The 20,671-nt window shown below is 33.1% G+C and overlaps 2 protein-coding genes across 9 annotated transcripts in view; both read right to left on the bottom strand.

Moving 5' to 3' along the window:
- LOC102674737 (pikachurin) overlaps positions 1-9,345 on the bottom strand; it is a 187,890-nt gene extending 178,545 nt beyond the window's left edge. For 3 of the 6 annotated variants that reach the window (XR_421428.2, XM_006613585.2, XM_006613584.2), the window contains exons 1-2: positions 9,181-9,345; positions 7,504-7,787 (exon numbers count right to left, since the gene is read on the bottom strand). Coding sequence is in view for 2 of the 6 variants with exons in the window: in XM_006613585.2 (XP_006613648.1) it covers positions 7,504-7,618 (115 nt within the window). In the remaining 4 variants the exon portion in view is untranslated. Of the gene's footprint in view, positions 1-7,503; positions 8,366-8,846 lie in introns of those variants that run through there. The other 3 variants (XR_421429.2, XR_421430.2, XR_004150133.1) reach the window with 3 other exon arrangements.
- A 782-nt stretch (positions 9,346-10,127) lies between these two features.
- LOC102673548 (putative ferric-chelate reductase 1 homolog) overlaps positions 10,128-20,671 on the bottom strand; it is a 17,076-nt gene continuing 6,532 nt past the window's right edge. For 2 of the 3 annotated variants that reach the window (XM_031509487.1, XM_006613575.2), the window contains 11 exons: positions 19,979-20,301; positions 19,418-19,509; positions 17,039-17,198; positions 14,369-14,566; positions 14,135-14,230; positions 13,585-13,741; positions 13,280-13,506; positions 12,213-12,453; positions 12,000-12,112; positions 11,238-11,351; positions 11,010-11,150 (listed from right to left, as the gene is read on the bottom strand). In XM_031509487.1, the coding sequence (XP_031365347.1) occupies positions 11,010-11,150; positions 11,238-11,351; positions 12,000-12,112; positions 12,213-12,453; positions 13,280-13,506; positions 13,585-13,741; positions 14,135-14,230; positions 14,369-14,566; positions 17,039-17,198; positions 19,418-19,509; positions 19,979-20,299 (1,860 nt within the window). In that variant the 5' untranslated portion in view covers positions 20,300-20,301. Of the gene's footprint in view, positions 11,151-11,237; positions 11,352-11,999; positions 12,113-12,212; positions 12,454-13,279; positions 13,507-13,584; positions 13,742-14,134; positions 14,231-14,368; positions 14,567-17,038; positions 17,199-19,417; positions 19,510-19,978; positions 20,302-20,671 lie in introns of all 3 variants that reach the window. The other variant, XM_006613574.2, reaches the window with a different exon arrangement.

The raw sequence follows: 20,671 nt of genomic DNA, 5'->3' as shown, positions 1-20,671 counted from the left end.
TTTTTTTTTTTTTTTAATGATAAAATTCGCATTTAAAATCTATTAGTTCCATTCTCTTTCCCCATTCTAGAAAAACGCAAAGTGTTCGCTCATATAAAAGAGAAAATACCGAAAAATACCACCAGCTCGTGGCTCCGATTTTCCCCCTATTGGGGCGCGAAAACCTCTGTTGCGTTCCCATTTAATATTGTAGCCTACAAGCAACGACACGGACCGCTTCCGGGCAAGGGAAAGGACGGTTGAACGTTTATATACGATCGAATTTTCCGACGATCCAGCCGGGTGTAAACGATGCCCTGTTGTCGTTCAACCGGTCCGCCGGCCGTTTACCCTTGGAAACTGAATAATTCGACGTGTTGGAAAATATGGTTGGAAACTATACGAACGATTACCGGATAAAAAGCTCGATTTTCGTGAATATTTCGCGATAATAAAGCGGGGGAGGAGGTAGGGGGTTGAACGAGTCTATCGCGTAATAACTGTGAAATTATTCAAATGGCGAGGCGAAATTCGTCACCCGGTATATGCACACGGCTGTTCCACGATGAGAAGCGTTTTAATCCACGATAAATATGTGCAATTAAAGTGTGTTTCATTGCATGGTTAATCTCGACGCCAGTGGCCCCATTCCGCGCCAGAATGATTTCGAGAATATTTGAACGATTAAGGGGTGATTCGGGCAAATCAGTGGCGCAATCAGTGAAATGAAGATGTTATAGAGGATAGAAGATTTCTGATGTGGAGAACGAGCGAATCGAGCCGCTAGTTTTTCTAGAGATTGATGCATCTAAATGAAAATTTTTCATCGACGGAAAATTAAAATAAATCTGATTCCTTCTTTTCTTTTTTTTTTGTCAGTTTAAGAAAAATTGAAAGTAATACTATTAACGATACTTAAACGGTGCAATAGGAGCGATACGATAGCCTTTAATACCTCGTTCCACGATGATAACTGTTACACCGATCGAATTAGATCTGTTTTATTACTGGAATTCTATTTAAATCGGAACGATAACGATCTAATCAATTTTCAAGATTTCAAACGTTTGTAACGGAATAATTTCCCAAAGGACTCTTTATCAACTTTATTAAATCAATCGAAATTTCGATCTCTAAATACATCGAGCAAGAATATCGAATATCGAATATCGTATAACGAAATCATCGCGTCGTGAACTCGATTCGTTCCTCGACAAAAAGCGATAGCACAATCTAATTGCCAACGCGTATACATATATATATATATATATAGTATATAGATGAATCAACCAATCAAAAGGCACACACACGCACAGGTATATTCGTGTATACAGTTGCGGCAAGCTTGCGAATGCATAGTACATGAGAAGCGCAAATTGTGTACCGTTGCCTTAAGTTCGACCTGGCTTCGTGTTTGACTCGGCCGGTACAAATGCGCACCGAAGTTGGTGCAGGTACAGGTACGCCCACGCATCGCATTGTCGACGCCCGGGCAAACCGTACCACCTGTGCACCCGTCCCAAGTATCAGCTTGTACTTAAACGGGGCCCGCAAACTGTTGTTTCGGTACAATAGACAATCCTTGGTATGATTAATAGGTATTTCTAGGATGCGATCCCCATACGTGGCCCGACGCATCCGCGATGCAAAGCCATTAATCAACGTTGAATCGTAAATAGACCCAAACGAACCGAGATGATGTGTTAAATAATTGAAATAGAGGCATTAATCACGCATTCCCGTCCCACCATTTCGGATCGATACTGCTTTGTAAATAATTGGAATGGATTAACCCCTTGGAAATTATCCCGAATAAATATTTTCCCCTCGCGGCGAACACTTCTGTAACACTGTCTTCCAGACCTCCTCTTGGTCTTCGAATTTCAAGGTACGCGATATCGTTACGTCTTATCTTTTGGAGGATATATATATTGGAAATTTGAGTTAGCAAATAAAATATTTCTCGTATGCTGTTGCATCGATCTTTTCTATCTACAATAAAATAGTTCAGTGCTTAGATATATATATAAGTTCCAAAAAATGTATTGTAATACTAAAAATGTATTTGGCTACTTCAATTTGTAATTGTTTGATATTGACGATTTTCAATGTTTCAGTTCACTGAACTATATACGTAAAGATTTGAAATTCGAATGGATTCGAAGAAATGGAATATTTTCATGGAAAACTAGGGACATAATGATTCGAACTCTTTGGGAATGCTTCCCCTCGAAAGTATATTTCCCTGCAAGCATGTTAAGGTCAAATGAGTTGCCGACTATAAGCTCGTGATGCGCCTCGCGAAACAGTGCCATCAGTGGAACGCAATTTAAATTCTGTTAGAACAACCTATTCCATTATTCACTCGTTCTGTTTATAACGTGCACAAAGAATCGAAGAATCCATAAGAATGTTATCAAAGATACAAGAGAAGTATTCATTTTTTTTCAAATCCAATTTCTTCGTCTCGAATCATCGTTAACGAAAGACTGATTACAATATTTTTCAAAAAAAAATCTCAAAATAAAAATTCTATCGAAAAAGGTTCGATTTTGGGAACGATCGATATATAGTTACTTTGGAATTTTTTTATAGGGAAATTTTTGTCACTTTTTATGTACCTAGTTTTATCGATACATCGATCAAAAGAATAAATAAGCAATAAGCACAATTACAAAGTCGACGTGTAACATCACGAGGAATCGATTCGATTTTTCCTAAGGTAGATTTTCTCTGGTAGAACGGTTTGTAAATATCGTACTCGTATCGTCTATATTTCTTTCTTCCCTACATTTTTATTGCTTCTAAATATTCCATCGAGAAATATAGGTAATGCAGACAGATATTCGATAAAATCAAGTGAATTATTCGGGAAAACTCCAATTCCACTTGATTAAATGGTATGATTATTTATAGACTGATATACTTGGTGAGGTGAAATCAGGGAAATACGTTTACAAACTGTAAAAAAATACGATGGTTGACCGAATTTTCAATTAATCTTCATTTATGAAGCTCTGAAATGCGAACGTTCGTTTTCTATTCGAAGAATTTCTATTTTTATATTTAAAAAAAAGAAAGAATTCAATTCACATTTAATATAATCGTAAAAAAAATAGACGAATATTTTATTTTAGAATTATTCAATTATAAACGTATATGTATGTAGACTGCATGAAAAAGATATAAGTTATATTTTTGGTTTTTTTTACAAAAATTCAATATCTACGTTGTGAAATTGACAGTGTCAATCAATGCCATACCGTCAAAACTTTTTATCTTAATTCAAGATTAAATATTTATTTTTACCATTCACTTAAGTATGTTAAAAATATTGAATGACAGAATATCAATGACGATCTGCAAAAATTTAATCTATGAATCTATTATTTCTCCTTTCGACTATATATTAAACTTCTATTCACTCCAAGTAACGCTAAAGTCAAAAAAACCAACAAAAATAAAAATACAAATCTCATTTCTCCTGATCCTCTGACAACGACCATAAAAATCTACAATGAGATCAAAAATCTCAAAAAATAAATAATTTCCAGCTCCACTTCCACGAGATAAAATAACTTCTTCAAGTATATACGCAATCCTATATAAAACTTTTTCACAAAAATCGTATCGTTCAATTAGAAGATCAACTAACTATCTAATACACCCAACAACCAAGAAACCTCCAATTTACTTTAGACTCAACCCCCCCCCCCCAGAAGAGGTCATTCTCGCCCGATAAATTCCTCCGCACGTTCCACCCCCTTTCCAACAACAATTTCAAATCTACAAATCTCACCAACTCGTCCAACCGAAACACGATTTTTCACAATTTTTTCCACGCTTCGATCGTCGGCCCGCGAGCAGAAGGCCTTCCTTTTCGCCCCTACCCATCGAAATGGAACCGTATAAAATTTCCCGTGACTCGACTCCGCCGCCACTGCATTTTTATCGGCCGCCTTCGATCGGCAGCCTCATAAGAGATTTTATCAGCGGCGCCGATGGAACTCTTTCTCGAGTGCATTTGCGAGCCGATGATTGCTTCTCGCGCCGGAGGGAGGGGGAGGGGGTATCATGTTCGACTAGCAAGCAAGCAAGCAACCTTCCTCGTCCCAATCCTCTCCAAGATGAAAAGGGGTAAAAAAAATAAGCAAGGGTATGAAAAAGGCGAGGGAAGGAGTTATATTCAGGAACTGAGAGAGGTTGTCCTTTTTTAGGGAAGGAGAAGAAGCAAGTAGATGAGAGAGAGGATCGAAGGAGAAACGAGAGCAAAGAAGAGGGAGCGAAATGAGCGAAATTCGTGAGGAACGTCTCGCCTTTTCTACTTGAAAATGCATAATTCGCTTTTGTTTACAGGGAGATCGATCGATCGTTAATCCATTTTCCTCCTTCCCTATTGTCCCTATTGAGAATTACGTAGCTCAAATACACGAACGGATTAATGCGTCTTTTCTATCTCGTATTGTTTTTCCACGATTTCCTTCACCACGTTTGAATTCGTCGAGTTACTCTCTTGTTAAGGATACATTGGCCGTTCGATAAGCCTTTTGTTCCCCTTTTTCATCCGAAATAACCGCCCTTTTTTCGCTTTCTAAATGGATTCTGTACAACTGGATTGTTTGAGATAGCGGGGGTTGAAACTGCAACGGGGGAAATTGTTTTTCCTTCCAAGTTCAGTGCTCGGTGAATTACGTACTTTGGTTCCTTGGAAGGATTGAATTTAATTATGATTTTGAATATCGTTCAAGATGTAAAAATGGGATGAAGATCGAGGAAGGAATCGAGTTTAAATGTAATCCTTGTACGATAATAATGTACAAATTCAATGCCAATTTTAATCATTTAATTTTTTCTTTTATGAACAACGCAATCAATCAACTTTTTAAAGAACTTATAAATCCTAGAATCTTAAACTTTTATACTACTTTGAAATAATTATATAAATTGCAAAGACTTTTATTCCAAATAAAAAAAAAATTCATATATCGCGAAAAATTAACCAATTTTCGAATTATCTAATAATATTCAAAGACGATTAAAAAAAATCTTCTACCCCAACATTGGATTCAATAAATTCTTCATCGAATAAACGAAATTGTAACTAAAATCCTGCCAATATTCATATCTCCATATCTTCTTGAATCAGAAATTCAAATAAATTTATAACAACGAAAGAAATTTATACTCGTCGATGAATTGCATCGCAATACAAAGATATTTCGTCGAAATATTCACAATTATCGTTCAAGGGGAATATTTCTAAGTTAAGGGAAACTTGTCGTATTCGTTAAATAGCTTAGTACGCATCCGTGATGTCTAAAGGGCAGTAACTGACCGTGATATTAATTGCTTTCTGGCTATTAGCAAATGGGTCCACGGAGATCTCGCAAAGGGAACGGCCATCCCCTGTGCGACCGTTTGCCATTAACATTAGCGCAACGTGCCATGTTACCTGGCACGTTACCATTGCAACGCGTGCACGCGCTTAAATCGCGCGCAACCGGAACCGGAAAATGCAACATTGTTTGAGAAATGCATGACGAATACGATATGTGGAGATAGCGCACAAAAGAAAGTTAAACCTAACTCGAGACACATTTCTCAGACGCTAATCTTGAGGGTTAATTCTGACTCTTGGCCTCTCTTGTGGGTTAATTCGTCTGAAGCTACTATAGCTATATTTGTGAATATGGTATCGTATTGTTAATCTACTTTTGAGGAATAATTGTAATCCGTTGTTTGAATTCTATACTTAAGATATGGATCTTAATATTCGATAAAGATATTACGTGTATCATAAAATAATGGCAAAAATCTTATCCATCATTGATTATGAGAATCAATGAGAAACAACTATGAATATAATGATTTTTATTTCATTCGCATCTGTACAAAAAAATTAATCCAGAATATTCGTTGAATTGATATCGTATAAATAACGAATGAAAACGTCGCAGAAATGAGCCCGTATTGAAAATGTTTCGGTTCGGATTGTAAATGTTTCGAAATGGTAAATGTTACGTATGACAAATGCTTTTTCTGTCGCAACTACATATTTGCAGCCCACGAAAGTGGGATTTGCGTATTCAAAATAGTTTTCGAAAATTTGCTAATGCATTCGTAGTAGATTTTGTCAATATGGATTCATTTGCCAACCGACAAAACCCGGTATGCAAATATACAAACGTTAATTAAGTTTCGGCGGTGTATATACGAAGGATATGCGTATACGCATTATAAAAATGTTACCCGAATGGATAAAGCCAACGTTGACAAATGGTAAGGGGGTGGACAGAGGATGTAATTCGGGCGAGCATCGTTGAAATTTTCATCGCGTCGATAAAAACACACTCGATGAAATGGAAATAAATTTTCGAGTGTAATACAAATGTATTCAATGTATTGGAAACGTTTACCGGGAAAATTTACAATAATAATTAACAGCACGGAAACTCACTAAACGTGAACATTACATACGTATGCATAAACACAACATTTCATCAAATTTTATTTTTCGCTTCGATTAACGGGTACTATCTGTTCTTCTATTACTGAATTGCCATTTGACAAAGGTAATCGACTATTGATGAACGTTAATCCCTTTTGACCTAATTTTTTATCCTATTTAATTTTTATTTTATTCTATTTTATTTTATTCTATCTAAATTTACGATACTGTATTGATGTAATATGTAGAGAAAATTTGAAACTTCTAAAGATATTGATTTGAAAAAATTACTAGTCATCATTTTTAAAATAATTTTCAATTTAAATTCTAAAATATAGAATGGAACGTATGAAATTTAAAATTTTACACGACAAAAATTAAAAATTAAAATCTAACTTTTATTTATAAATTTGTTCAATTATGATTATAAATGTTTCGATTGTAAAAAACGAGACGTTTATTGCGTTATAAATGTATTTGTTGTCTAAATAAAAATTATCTGGCATGTTATATGTAATATATGTTATATATTGTTATAATTATTAAAAAGAGATAAGAATATATAGTCATATATTAATTAAAATTAAAACTAAATAAAATAATACATATACGAAACATATATAATCTTATAAGAATTAAAAATATTCATAAAAACGTACATACGTATCTACTTTTCTCTCTCTTTATTTGATTTATAATTTAAAATTAATTAAATAGTTACAAATAATAAATTTTTAAAATAAAACGTTTTTAAAAAATTTGATAATTACGAACGCCAACTTTAGATGTCACTTTTTCCCGCGCCATAATACTTGACAATACATAACCATAAAATAATAAAACGTAAATCGTTTTTGATTCGTTTACGTGTTATTTGATAATTAAATCATCAACACGTTAAAAATAAACAAATATACTTTTGAATTATAAATATATACTCTACTAAGAACGAAAAAATGAAACATAAATCGCTGCAATGGGAATGCATACATTCCCTCCAAATTGATCGAATACATCTCTAAAGATGTCGGCGGTCGGCATCAACTTTGATAAATACTTTGATTGATTACACTTACCTTGAAAAGCAGCCTCGAATGTGGTCTTCTCCTCGATAGGATTCTGAGCAAACACCAAGACAATCGCCAGATGAACAAGGATCACGAAAAACCGATAAACACGAAGTTCAGCCATCGTCCTGCGATGTACATGCACGCGTTCGCCCCGACTGAGTTCACTTTCGCATTTCTCGCAAATCGAACTTCTCGATCGACTATCGATTATCGCGAGTTCACCGTCGCGTAGAGAGCACACTGATATCGCGTTTCGATCGATCAGCGACACTTCTCGATTTGAATCGATTCTATAAATAGAAAAAACGCGTATGAAGATCACTGTATAATAACACTAGGTAGCGCGGAACACTTTTTTTTTTCTTTCTTTTTCTTTTGTATGGACAATGCGAAGGCACTCGGTCAAGTGTCTCGAAACACGAACGTATACAACCGAAACATTCTGAGAGAACTACGAGATCGTGTCAAGGAGACATATATCGTATCGAGTATATGGCAATAATAACACGGCTACGGCGTAAAAAGTGGACAATTGTCTGCCTTCCACTTTCAGCTTGTGTATACACCGAAGCATGCCGGGCCAGCTATTCGTGAATGTACACTAATACATAGCACAGTCGCGTACTTTTAACCTATGTCCTTTCGTATCGTGTGTCCTCTATTGGTAGAGAGCTCTTTTCATGTCACTGTCTAGTTTAACATTCAATTGTGCGTATAATGAGATCTCTTACCTATATTTGTCGTACTTGTTACCCGTCGGCAAATGATCGGTCTTTATTTTCCCGGATGATATCCGATGCAAATTCACTACGTATGCATATCGATATTAATCGATATTGCATCGATATTGATCGATATGCATATTTTATAACGTTCAAAGAGAAATATTTTTTTGTGAAAAAAGAAGAAAAAAAAATTGAAACATGAAAGAAATAATGAAATTTTAATACAATTTTGAACTAAAATTAGATAAAAATGTTAGTATTATTAAAGTTGTAAATATATATATAATTTTAAATAAATCGAGAAATATCGAGAATAATATCAAGAATAATATCGAGAATAAAGAAAAAATAATAAATAATGGAAAATATATTTAAATAATTAAGTATTATTTATTTACACCAATCATAACAATTTTTATGATAACATATTTTGAAAAATATTAAAAGCATATTAAAAGCAGAAAGTTTAAATAGCAGGCCCGGTGAAGATCATAGCAAACGCAGCTTTCCTCGAAAGAAAACTGATAACTATTTTATTTCGACGCGATTCTTCTTGACACTACCAGATGATTTAAGCTCAAACATAAACTATCAAGTATGTCGAACAGAAGTTGAACTCTCTACCTTCCTTAATCTTCATATAGTTCAATGACCACAATTGAACTGCTTGAAACCATAGTTATGTCACACGAATCGGAACTACGCAATACGATCGACAACGCCACGGCACGAACGTTTGAAATCACAGAAAGTAATAACTGTATATACACCACTTTTCGCGATATATTTACGATTATTTGATTAATTTAATATATTAAAAGAAAAACTCAATGAGATAGCTTATTAAAGACACTCGTAAAAGAAATATTTCACCGCGATAGAAAAGGAAGGTAGAGAAGAATGATTGTAAAAGAACACGGAAAAGTAACGATCGGAAACATTCGTTTAGACGTTGTACCTATCAAGAATGATCTCACGATCGTTGTTCAAGACAAAAGAAAGAAAGATATGATTACTAAAGAGACTTTAACACACGCGCGAACACGAAAGTGAAGGGAGCTCCACAACAGCCGTCGATGCCGGCCGGTGTCTCCAATCGAACTGCGGGGGTTAGTCGACGGTGGCGCCGCCGAGGGACGCCGAGCTTGGCCGTGTGGCATGCGTCATAACGCCACCGCCTTCGATCGGCCGCCATTTTTTTTTTGAAGTGCGTTACTAACCCCTTGAAAACATTTCACCTCAAACGATCGGAATTCAGAACCGTAAACTTTTCGAGAATAAAAAAAAATCAGTTATATAATATATAATTTTTTATATATGTAATTGAAAAAAAAAACTTTATAAACATATTATTATCATTGTATGTAAAATTTTAGGAAATATATGTATACAAAGATTTATCGTTGACATCGAAGTTTATATACATATCAAGCTTAATAGTAAAATGTAAAAAATGTTAAAATTTACCATAAAAGATTTTTCTTTAGATAATATTTTCAATTTGAAAGAAGTAGAAAGATTTAAAGATAATGACAAAGTTTTCAATATAAATGAAATACATAATATGCTTGACTTATAACTTTTACTTATTATTAATTTAAATTCAGTTTAAACCGATTAACAACAACCTCTTGCAGTTAATCGAATTCAACCACTATCTTATATTCTATAGGACTTTAACGATAAACGGATAATCTTTGCTGTAGAAAACTTAAACGATGAAAATCTAGAACGAATAAAACGAAATAAAATTATAGATGATACAATAGGATTGAAAAATATTACACATTGAGAAAAATAATAAGAATATTTTTATTTTTTTTCTTAAATTTTTTTTTGTAATCATTAAATATAAATCAAATTTTGAATTAAATTTATCAAATTATATTATTTTTTATATAACACGCGATTCTATATATATTTTTATTCATTAACAATCAATAACATATGAAAAACACTGTTATATTGGTTAATTAAGCGCAATTCCATAATACTTTCACAAACTTTTGTCTGTATATTATGTATAGAACAACACTTATCATAGTACAAAATAAATCTAAATATGTGTAAAAATCGAAAGTATGCTAATACTGTAAACGCTATATTATAAATATAGTTACTCTACGTATTATCCTATCGAAGAAAAACTTAAATATAAAAGCACCTTGCAAACAACATTCTTAAAGAACTTCTAACAATAAGTATATATTGCGAACACAATATTATTGAACTATACTTTTCTTTTCTTTTCAAAAAAAAAAATTAAATATATTATAATAATAATTATAATAATAATAATATAATTTTTTATATTTTACATATAAACCATACTCTTATTTTGGACGGACATTTGTACGAATAATTTGCACGAACGTTTATTCAATTGTCAAAAGTCAGTCTACTAAGTAAGAGAAAATAGAAATTAGAAGTGAATGAAGATCTCTGAGTTGATGAAAGAAATTGATATATATATTCATTATACTTTCGTTCGTAACAAGGTAATATTAATGTGCATTCCTACTGTTTTAATATGTTTTTTTCTTATTCAATATATCAAATAATATATACCTATATATTACTATATATTCACGCTTTGAAATTGTCCCTGTAAACAATAATTAACTTTCTCTCGACTCAATATTTTATTATATTTATTTACGTATAAATAGTCACTCACGCGGAATAAACAATACGCGAAATAATGAACTTCCTAATATTTCTGACACAACAACTGAATTGCATGATGGCAATTCAAATCTCATATTTAATTTACCGTTAAATATCAGCTTAATAATTTTTTATGGTTTTTGTGAAAGTAGTCCATGATTCTTCTATTGGCGCCAATACCGTGATTACAATGAGAGCCGCAGCAAATAGGATGATTACGACAAAGTATATGCCGAAGATAAATTTCCTGATCCCAGCATGCTATTGAACAGAATGAGAAATGAATCCGCTGAAGATTTTTAGAGATTCCCGGCGCATCACGCCGATTCTTATTAGTAAGAAACTTACAGGAGCATCCTGCCTTGCATCTGGATGGACCATTGAACCACGAGAGTGCATATCTTTCATCGGGAATGAATTCACCCTTTGACTTGCTTGTCTATCAGAGGCACATCCAACGAACTAAAAGACATATTGATTTTCCTCATTAATAATGCTTTAAATAATAAATTTAATATAGAAACTAATCTACAATTAGAATATTGAATATCTCATATTCACTCTTGTATAATTAAGAAGATTTTCAACAGTAATAATCAAACATGAACTATATTAAATATATGGATTACATATGAGATCAAAGAGAAGTGAGACTGATTTTTCTAAAATAATAATACTCAGTCATGAATTAATATGAAATTTAATCTCTTTAGGAATAGATTGAATGTTTAAAGCAATTTACTGTTTGTTTATTAGAGTAAGAATATTATATGATAATTATAATTCAAATGACGTATAAAAAAAAATGATGCAATATTTTGAAAAATTCAAAAAGATTAATAGAACGACTAATAACAAAAATGTATTAAGAATAATATAATTGATCTCAAATCGATCTTGACATACATATTCATTCGTTCGTAAAACTCTGATGACCTTCTTAATCTTTTTCAATCATTTTACTACATTTTTTTAAATAGATATTCAAGAGATACTCATTTATAGATTAAAATAAATCATACTTTATAGATGAAATATATCTACCAAGTTCATATATATCAAATAAATGTAAAGCAATTTTACTTTAGAGATATCAAATATCATTCTTACCGTCAAAATGAGGTGAGTCAGAATATGGAATACTACGTAGGCGGCCAGAATCCAGTCTACCCATTCCGGGAGTTTGGCCTTATTCACTCGAACCGCGAAGAACATTGCAATTACTGTGAAAGGAATTTCAATGCGTTGATTAATCCATTGTTAATAGAAATAATGGAAAAAAAAACGAAACGTGCACAGTATTCAAAAATTAGAAAAACTTACTGCTGCAAATATGCGCTGCATTTCCAACAAACCAATGCACCCAATTGAAAAGAGATCTTCGTGGTGCTCCTGGATGAGGTCTTGCAGCTGCCATAAATGGTTGAATAAAAACTAAAATCGTGGTGGCTAGTCCCAAAGACGCGTGTATCGTTTCGGAACTCCATTCTCCCAATTCAACGAATATTATTACAAAGGCAGCAATAGTCATCGACCACGTCAATATCATGAAAAATCTATGCCACTTGAGTAGACAAAAAAAGAACAAAATATTTTGCTTATAATTAATATTTAGTAAGTATCATATTAAATTAAAAATTGTAGATAATAACGATGATATTATCATATTTATACGAATACTAGAACTTGATACTAAATAATCTTCTAAAGTTAATAAGTATCATACTTCAACCATCTAAGATATGTTCAATATTATCTTTGGATATTAGCCAAAGTTAAGTGTTCTTCTGAAACGTTTACATTCTCGAGTTCAACAACGTTAAATATAACAGCTGCTATATAACTCTTTAAAAAATGTAACGTGCACTGCATAGCAAAAGCCATATTAATATAAATATCCATTAAATTAAAAATATCCAATCATCGCATAAAATCGATACGCTTAACGAATTTCCAGGAATCACGATGGCAATTTAATTCCTGTCATTTCATTATTATGAACGAAATATTACGAACATATTTATTATCCAGACTGTACGTCATAAAGCAAACAATTCTCACGACAATCGGTACAATTTCACCCGATGTCTCCCAATTAAAATCTGATTATATAAAATGATTAATGCACTCGATTTAAATTACAATCACGCGACCATGCATCGATTGTTAATTTTCAGAAAGAGCAACTCTGTGACATTATCAAATTGCCCTTCTATTCGTGGTTCCTTCGATTAACCTCGATCGAACTCGTGAACCCACAGACAGGCGCATCGACCCACCAAATAGGTGCCATCACACACAACCCCTGAGGTCGTTAGTTTCACTGGATCGAGATCTTACAGGCAGCTTGTGTTTCGTGCACGCGATTACGGGAAAAATTGGATACTTACAGCGAACCAATGATCCTTTCCACACAACTGCGAGCTGACCCATGTCTGCCTGTAGTATCTAGCAAGAAGCATGCCGATGGACGCTGTACCGATCCAAGACGCTAACATTAGAGCACCGTGAACACGAATCAAGATGTTACTCGCCGTAGTAAAATCACCAACGTCGGATAATAACTTTGCGCCACCCGTAGCGTCGCGTGCCGTATCATGATATCCAATACCATTAGCTAGTATTTTTTTTAAACGTTATTTTCTTTTATCGTGTACTTGTATACATTTTTAAACGAAATTGAAACGTTACATACTTTTTAAACTTTTACCAGAAGCCACAAGAAGATTGTATGGTGTATTGACGAGGTCATATTCGCGGCCTTGAACGACAGTCATCTTCTCTCTCCAAAATTTGCACGAGATTACGTCATCTTTGATCGAACTTGCCTCTAATCCAACGGCTCCTTCCTGCTGCAAATGAAATCATAAATAGAGCAAGGTCACGATGGATTTCTCGTAAACCGCATCAACATAATCAAGAAATGATCGATAATAATGATATTACGCACAAGCGAAAGTCGGCCACCACCACGAGGTTCAATGAATCAAGATTGTATTAATTTCATCTGCTCGCATAATATTGACCTCGATATTAATAGACGAACAGAAATCTCTTCTTTCGTTAATTTTAAAAATTTTTTCAATGTCAAATAAGTATAAAATTAATATAAAATTTATTTTTTAAAAAATTTTAAATAATATAATTACTATAATTACAGAATAAAATTCATTTCTGTTCTTGGTCATTATTATGCGACATTTGGTATTCTGCACCATAAATATGATAAATAGTGGAATACGCACCATAGGCTGACGTATATTCGATTTTCCAGAGTTCCAAGACATATATAATCCAATTTCTCCTTCTTCGTTCACACATTCAACTACACTGTCATCACCCTGCGCAATATATAAAAGATTGAATAATCATTCATTCTGGAATTACGTTAATTGAAATTGGTATGTTAAATCTCTTAATATTCTTAATCAGAAATATAATCCACGTATAAAAATATTTCTATTATCAATAAAATTTACCATTTTACTATCATCAGATAAACCGACAGCGACGTATTTACTGTCACGTGCTTGCAATTCAAAAAGATATCGTTCTCCATGAACGAGTACAGTCACTGCCGCGATACAATTCTTTTCTTCTATGCATCCTGACGGAGTACCGAAACAATTTTTCGTTGAACCACATCCGGTATAAAAGGGATCCTCAGTGTTCGTCGGCTGAAAAATAAATAAGTACAAATGCAATACATTGATAAATTGTTACATTTGCATAATGAATATAGAGTAAATTAATAAATTATTGTGCAAACAGTAAAACAATATTCCTGAAGTACAAGAAGAATCAAGAATGGAGATTAACTTTTACTTCAGATAACTTTTACAATTTCACTAAGAGAAATCTTCCACGTGGAAGTAGAAGTTCGTTGCGTCGATAACCTTCAGATATTTGATATGTGCAATTATCTTATCTTTAATATAATCTAATAATCCAAGAAAAGTAAAGCAATGCGTAACATATGAATAAACATTAACGCATAAAATTAATACTGCTCTTGAATCTTTGTACAAATATATTTATAATCGCATTTCTGGTATGGTCGAGAGAAACTTTCGAAAGATTTCCCAAAGATTTATTTTCATCCAAAATAACAAGATATTTCTATTACGAGAAATCCTACACCGCGATATATGTGTGTGTTGAGAAGTGATTTTACGTCGCAGCTGGTTAATGGAGTAGTTTCAGTCACTCAGGGAACTCTTCAATAAAGTTTCCAAGGGAGAAACTGATGAATTCATTCGCGTGCCATCTTTTCTCACGTCGATCTCGTTTCGAAAGTGGACCGGTATCGAGGACGATACCTAAAAAAACACATCGACCTGTATCTTTTCATTCATCGAGGTGTTACGAATTCTCATACCTCGTATTCACAGGTGCACGATACTCGAGCCGAGATTATCGATGAGAGTAAACAACGACATTCATGATGCGACGTTCGAAACGCAGTGTAATCAACATTCAACACTTGAGCTCTTAAAGACATCGGCTCGATGAGCAAATACAATACAAATGGCCACGAATGACAAAGGAGGCGCGGAATGGTCGAAGTCTCAAGAGGAGAGATAGGAAGTGTGACGACCGACCTTCAACTTAGACACAGTTCGCGAAACAGAATAATTGCCACTCCAAGAATCAACTTGTTACTACTCCACTGATGCATTTCCACACCTTTTTCTCCTCTTGTTTCGATCTTTTTGTACCGAACAATTTACCTTATAAATATGCACGTGTGCAAAGAATTTGATGTATTAAATGTGCACGGTTTAATTAGATGATTATTTTACTTGAATAAAGATAAGGCAAACGCGTAATCATATCAGAGGCTATATGGGATACATAGTTTTTCTTCTTCGTTCAACAAACGTTTTACACGTTCGATATCCAGAGGTAGAATCCTGGAAAAAAAAAGAGAAGTATAACGTTTCATTCGAATCGTTTAAAATACTACTCTGGTCGTTTATCGTCCCCCCTTTTGTTTCACGACGTTTCACCGTTTCGCCATTGGCCCACTTTACTCCTCGGCCGCGTTGATAGAACGAAGATAAAGTCCCGTGGAAATAAATCGACAATGGAGCGGACGTTGGCAAAAATCACGGGGCCCGGTTGGATCGTTCCGATACACGAAAGTGAACGGCGAAAGTACATAAAGCATAAAACCGAGAGCGTATCCCGCTAGATGGAAATTATTATGCATTTGTGCGAGGCTAACTATCGTGCACGTGTGTGAATAAGTAATATGTATGCACATACATATGTGCAAGCGCACATTGCAAGCCAATATTCGTCGAAACATGAATATACTTTCGATTCGTAATTTTATATGCACCCTTTCCATTATCAATTTGTTCTTTGATTAATTATATCTTGTTTTATGATTAATTATATCTTCGTACTTTTATCCACGTTCATTCTGATTTCGAATATCATTAATTATCGTGAAATCTGTTCATTATAGATTTCTTTGAAAATCGGTATTTCAAAGAATTTCTCAAATTTCTCCATAAATACGTAGGAAAATATTCTATTCGCATTTTCTATCTTAAAATATGTGGAATTTTATATTAGAAATTAAAACTGGAAATAATCTGATATGATTTACTGAAAATATTCGATTGAATCATAACTTTCATTTTATTTTCTGCTATTGTTTGTAATATATTTCAAAATTTATATTAATTTATGAATTCCTTATTAGTTGCTAATTTTTTCTTAATTGATTTATAACTTTTATTTCAATGATTAAAAAATAAATACTTTGTCCAAGTAGATTCTCATCAATTTTTCAAAAATCTCCATAAAAGATCGTTAATTGATTTACAAACACGATTACACATTGTTCATAGAACGATTCAAAAGCAGAATATGAAATCCGTTCCTAAATTTCTGTTCAAATTCGAACAACTCCAAACCAATTATCCGCGTGCCAGCATTTGCTCTTCGAAGACGCAGACACGATTCGCAAACAGACATCAAAGAGACAGGGTTGAATATTTCAATGTTACAGCTCGATTTCACTTCGTCTCTCCTCCCACTTGTGCACAGCTGATGATCGGTCGTGGCTATGATTATCGAGTGTGAAAAGCACGTTTGCCTCGTGATCAGCAGTCGGAACTTAATAGGAGAATACTTACTTCGTAATCGACGGTCGGGCTGTAATAGGGCGGTGTGGTTGTTCTCAACGTGGTGATCGAGGTAGATGAGGTCAATACGTCGATGGATCGCTTGCGAACGTTAACTTGAGGCGATTCTACTTCGACCCAATAGGTACTGTAATCCTGCGCGATCGTGGACCTAGAAAAGCATGGAAAATATCAGACATGAAAGATCAACGAGTGAATCGATCTGTGAAAAGTGGAAGGGAAATAAGAGTATTTGAACGAGGTACGAATGACTGATAGAAAACGAGGATATGGTACACTTGTATCGATTGCGATTAATTAAGATAGTATCTTGATTCTTTGAACAAGTGGATCGAAGAAATATCGTGAATTTGATTCGGAAGCATGTATCATCAGTCACAAAAGTTTTCGTTATTTTACAAATAATTTAATATCTATGTTTGAAAATATTCCACGCTTTCAATTTCTTAATTGAAAACAATATAAATCATTTTAATAATTAATACGGCAGTAATTGCGTTAGTGTATAAGTAGTAGTAATAATAGTATAGTAAAATTTTAATGAGAATTAATGGTTATTACTTCGGAAAAATTGTTGTTGTTATTAAGTATTTAGAATGGTAATTTATGTTGTTTGTATTAATCAGTTTGCTTCAGCTTTTATCGAGTTTATTTTCATTTCTTTTCCTGGAATTTAAAGAATAAAAGTAATAAATATACATCTTATACTATTTATTTACACCTGAAACTAGGTAAGTAGTTAATAACCGATCCATTGAAGTCTAGAAATCTTTTGTTTAATATTCACAGTTCCCACTGTCTGAAAGTTTAAGTAAACAGTTCTTGATGTAAATGAATCGCGTGCAAACTTTTGAATACCAATGAAATATCAAGTGAAATTGGAAAGTCTTTAATCTAAAAATAATCACATTCGCAGATACATATGATGTTTTTTCTTTAAATCAAAAGAATAGAAGATAGTTGCTTTGGCTTGTGATGTTCCACAACTAATATGTAATCGTTTCCTTACGTTTCCACAAGAAGAAAGAAAGAAAAAGGAGATATAAGAACGTCGATTCCAACATCTCGACGATAATGTGTATAAATTACGATCTTCCGGGTCATCGTGATGCAACCCATTAGCAGCAGGCGTGAGAACAAAAGATAACAATGTTGAGAACGAATAACAAGCGAGCTTGTAATGTTGAAAAATCATTTCGATAGCAAAAATGAGTTTCAAATTCGCGAGTGAATCGACGAATGAAAATAACGAGATGACAAAAATAAGCGAATAATAATACCATATGTCAAAAATGGAATAAATGATTATTTATGGCTATCGATATAAATTTTTGAAGATTTTAATGGAGCCCGCACTATTCCCTATATTAATTAAGCATTCAAGAATAATCAGTGACACCGATTACCAATGGAAAAGTTTATAACGAATGTCCAAACCGTTTCGCTGTTCACCGTTATGCACATTATATTGTATTCCGTGCACGAGAGTAAGTAAGCCCCGTAGCACGAGGCACGGGGTTTACCTATGTTTGTTCCTAATCGTAATTCATATGCGAACAGACAGTAGCATATTACGTGCGTACGCTATATTCATACATATATCTTGTTCATAAGCATGCAGACATCTTTCTTGTGACAATTACCTAGAGAAAGTTATAAAGTTATTAATAAATTCCATTAAATTTTATATATTTATTTTATACTATATTCGAGAAAATATGTTACCAAAAATGGAAGCAGCAAATATTCATATATTTATGAACGAGAATATACATCCTAAAACCACGTTTTATTCTAGAAATTGATAAAATGACTCGTCAATATTCTGTGAATGAATTTCTTATTAACTCTTCCAGGTAACTTCTTATCTGATTAAAAGCTGACTAATCCATTGCAATGAAAGATATTATAAATTATAGATAATATTTTCAAAAGATGAAAACGAAAGAGTTTTTATAAAAAAAAAAAAATAAAGTTAATGCAAACTAGAAAGAAATAATAAGTATCATTGAAAATACAAAATCTTTAAATTGATTTTGAAAAAAAATCATAATAACATTATAAAAATATTTAATGTGAAAGTATCACATGATTTTTGTGATTCGATATACTTGCTTCCGCATTCCTATGAATTATTTTTTTGCTCGCCCAACTATCGTATCGTTATGATACATTTACCGCAGAATGTATTATTGAAATAAAAGTAAAATAAATTTATTTTATTTAAATATATGAATATTATTAAGATACGTTTAAATCATACTATCGAAATTCTCAGAACATTTTTCAATAAAAAAAAAAAAAATTATCAATGAGAATTTTAACTAAATCAAAAGTAAATTGATAAATTTGATTTCATTGAATACTCACTTGAATACAATAGTACCCTCGTAATCCACAGGTGCCTCCCAATCAAATTCAAGATTGTGTTTCTTGCTGGTATTCGTATGAGTCACCGCGTTCTTAACAAAAGAAAAAGGAAAAACTATTTAATCGTCGTGTAACATTTTGCTTCTGTCCTTCGGAAAACGCATGACAATCAAACAGCCTTGAGGAGCTTGTTAACTTAAGATCGAACGTACGATTCTGCAAATCATTAAACTTCTAATCAGAAAAAAATAGTATCGAATTTTTAAAAACTATTTACCTTTTAGATATTGATAAAATGGGTCGATAGATCACTTATTTATTACAACTATTATTTCTATCATTAGAAAAAAATAATTTTATGAAAAAAAGATATAAAAATATATCAGAAAGATTGAATAAATTTTTCATTTCAAAAAAAAACACCAAGTTTAAAAACTTGTCAAATACGTATCTTTAAATTTTTTATCTTATCTATTAGTTATGTGTTATTTATTTTACACGTTATTAGAACTGACTCGAAAACAGTAAGTTTACGCGTACAAAACAACAATGCGGTTTTACCTTTACACCTGGTGTGCATTCGACAATTCTTGCTGAATCGGGCAAGTTGGCGAACTCTCCAACGAATTCACCGGTCTCAGAGTCACGTGCAACTATCATGAAACCTTCGTAGGCAAGACCATGAGGACTTCCTAGAATTAAGCGGACTCTACCTTGTCCTGCAGCTGGTAAAACTTGGTAAGGAGGAGGCTGAGTTTCCTGCTTCGTAACTCCAGGATGACGAGGCAACAGATCTTCGCATGAATCTACCGGTGCTCCGTTTGGCAAACCCATCGTTCTCATTGAGAGAACGCTTAGAAAAATTAGAATCGTTCCCTTCATTACTGTAACACACGAATTTTACAAATCTTCCTCATACATCGATCTTCTTTCCAATATAAAATGTAACAAAACTCGCAATTATAGGACAAACAGTTTATATATATAAGTGATATTCTGACGATTAAACTTTTTGCTCAACAGGGGAATTCCCATTCAGATAAATAGATTATAAATCTAATCTGACACAATCATGAAATTTTTTTTTATAATACATTTAAGTTATTAAATTCTAATATTACTAATATTGCAAGGATAAATAATCTAATCAAGGAATTACAGAAATTGATAATGTAACCTAATCGATCAATATTTTTATTCTTGCATGAAATGTTATTAAAATGTTTTAAACTTTCTATGCTTACATTTCAATTT

Source organism: Apis dorsata, unplaced genomic scaffold (genome assembly GCF_000469605.1).
Source record: "Apis dorsata unplaced genomic scaffold, Apis dorsata 1.3 scaffold_157, whole genome shotgun sequence".
NCBI lineage: Eukaryota > Metazoa > Arthropoda > Insecta > Hymenoptera > Apidae > Apis > Apis dorsata.
Note: the sequence above shows the minus strand (reverse complement) of the source record. Positions and strands in the feature narration are given on the sequence as shown.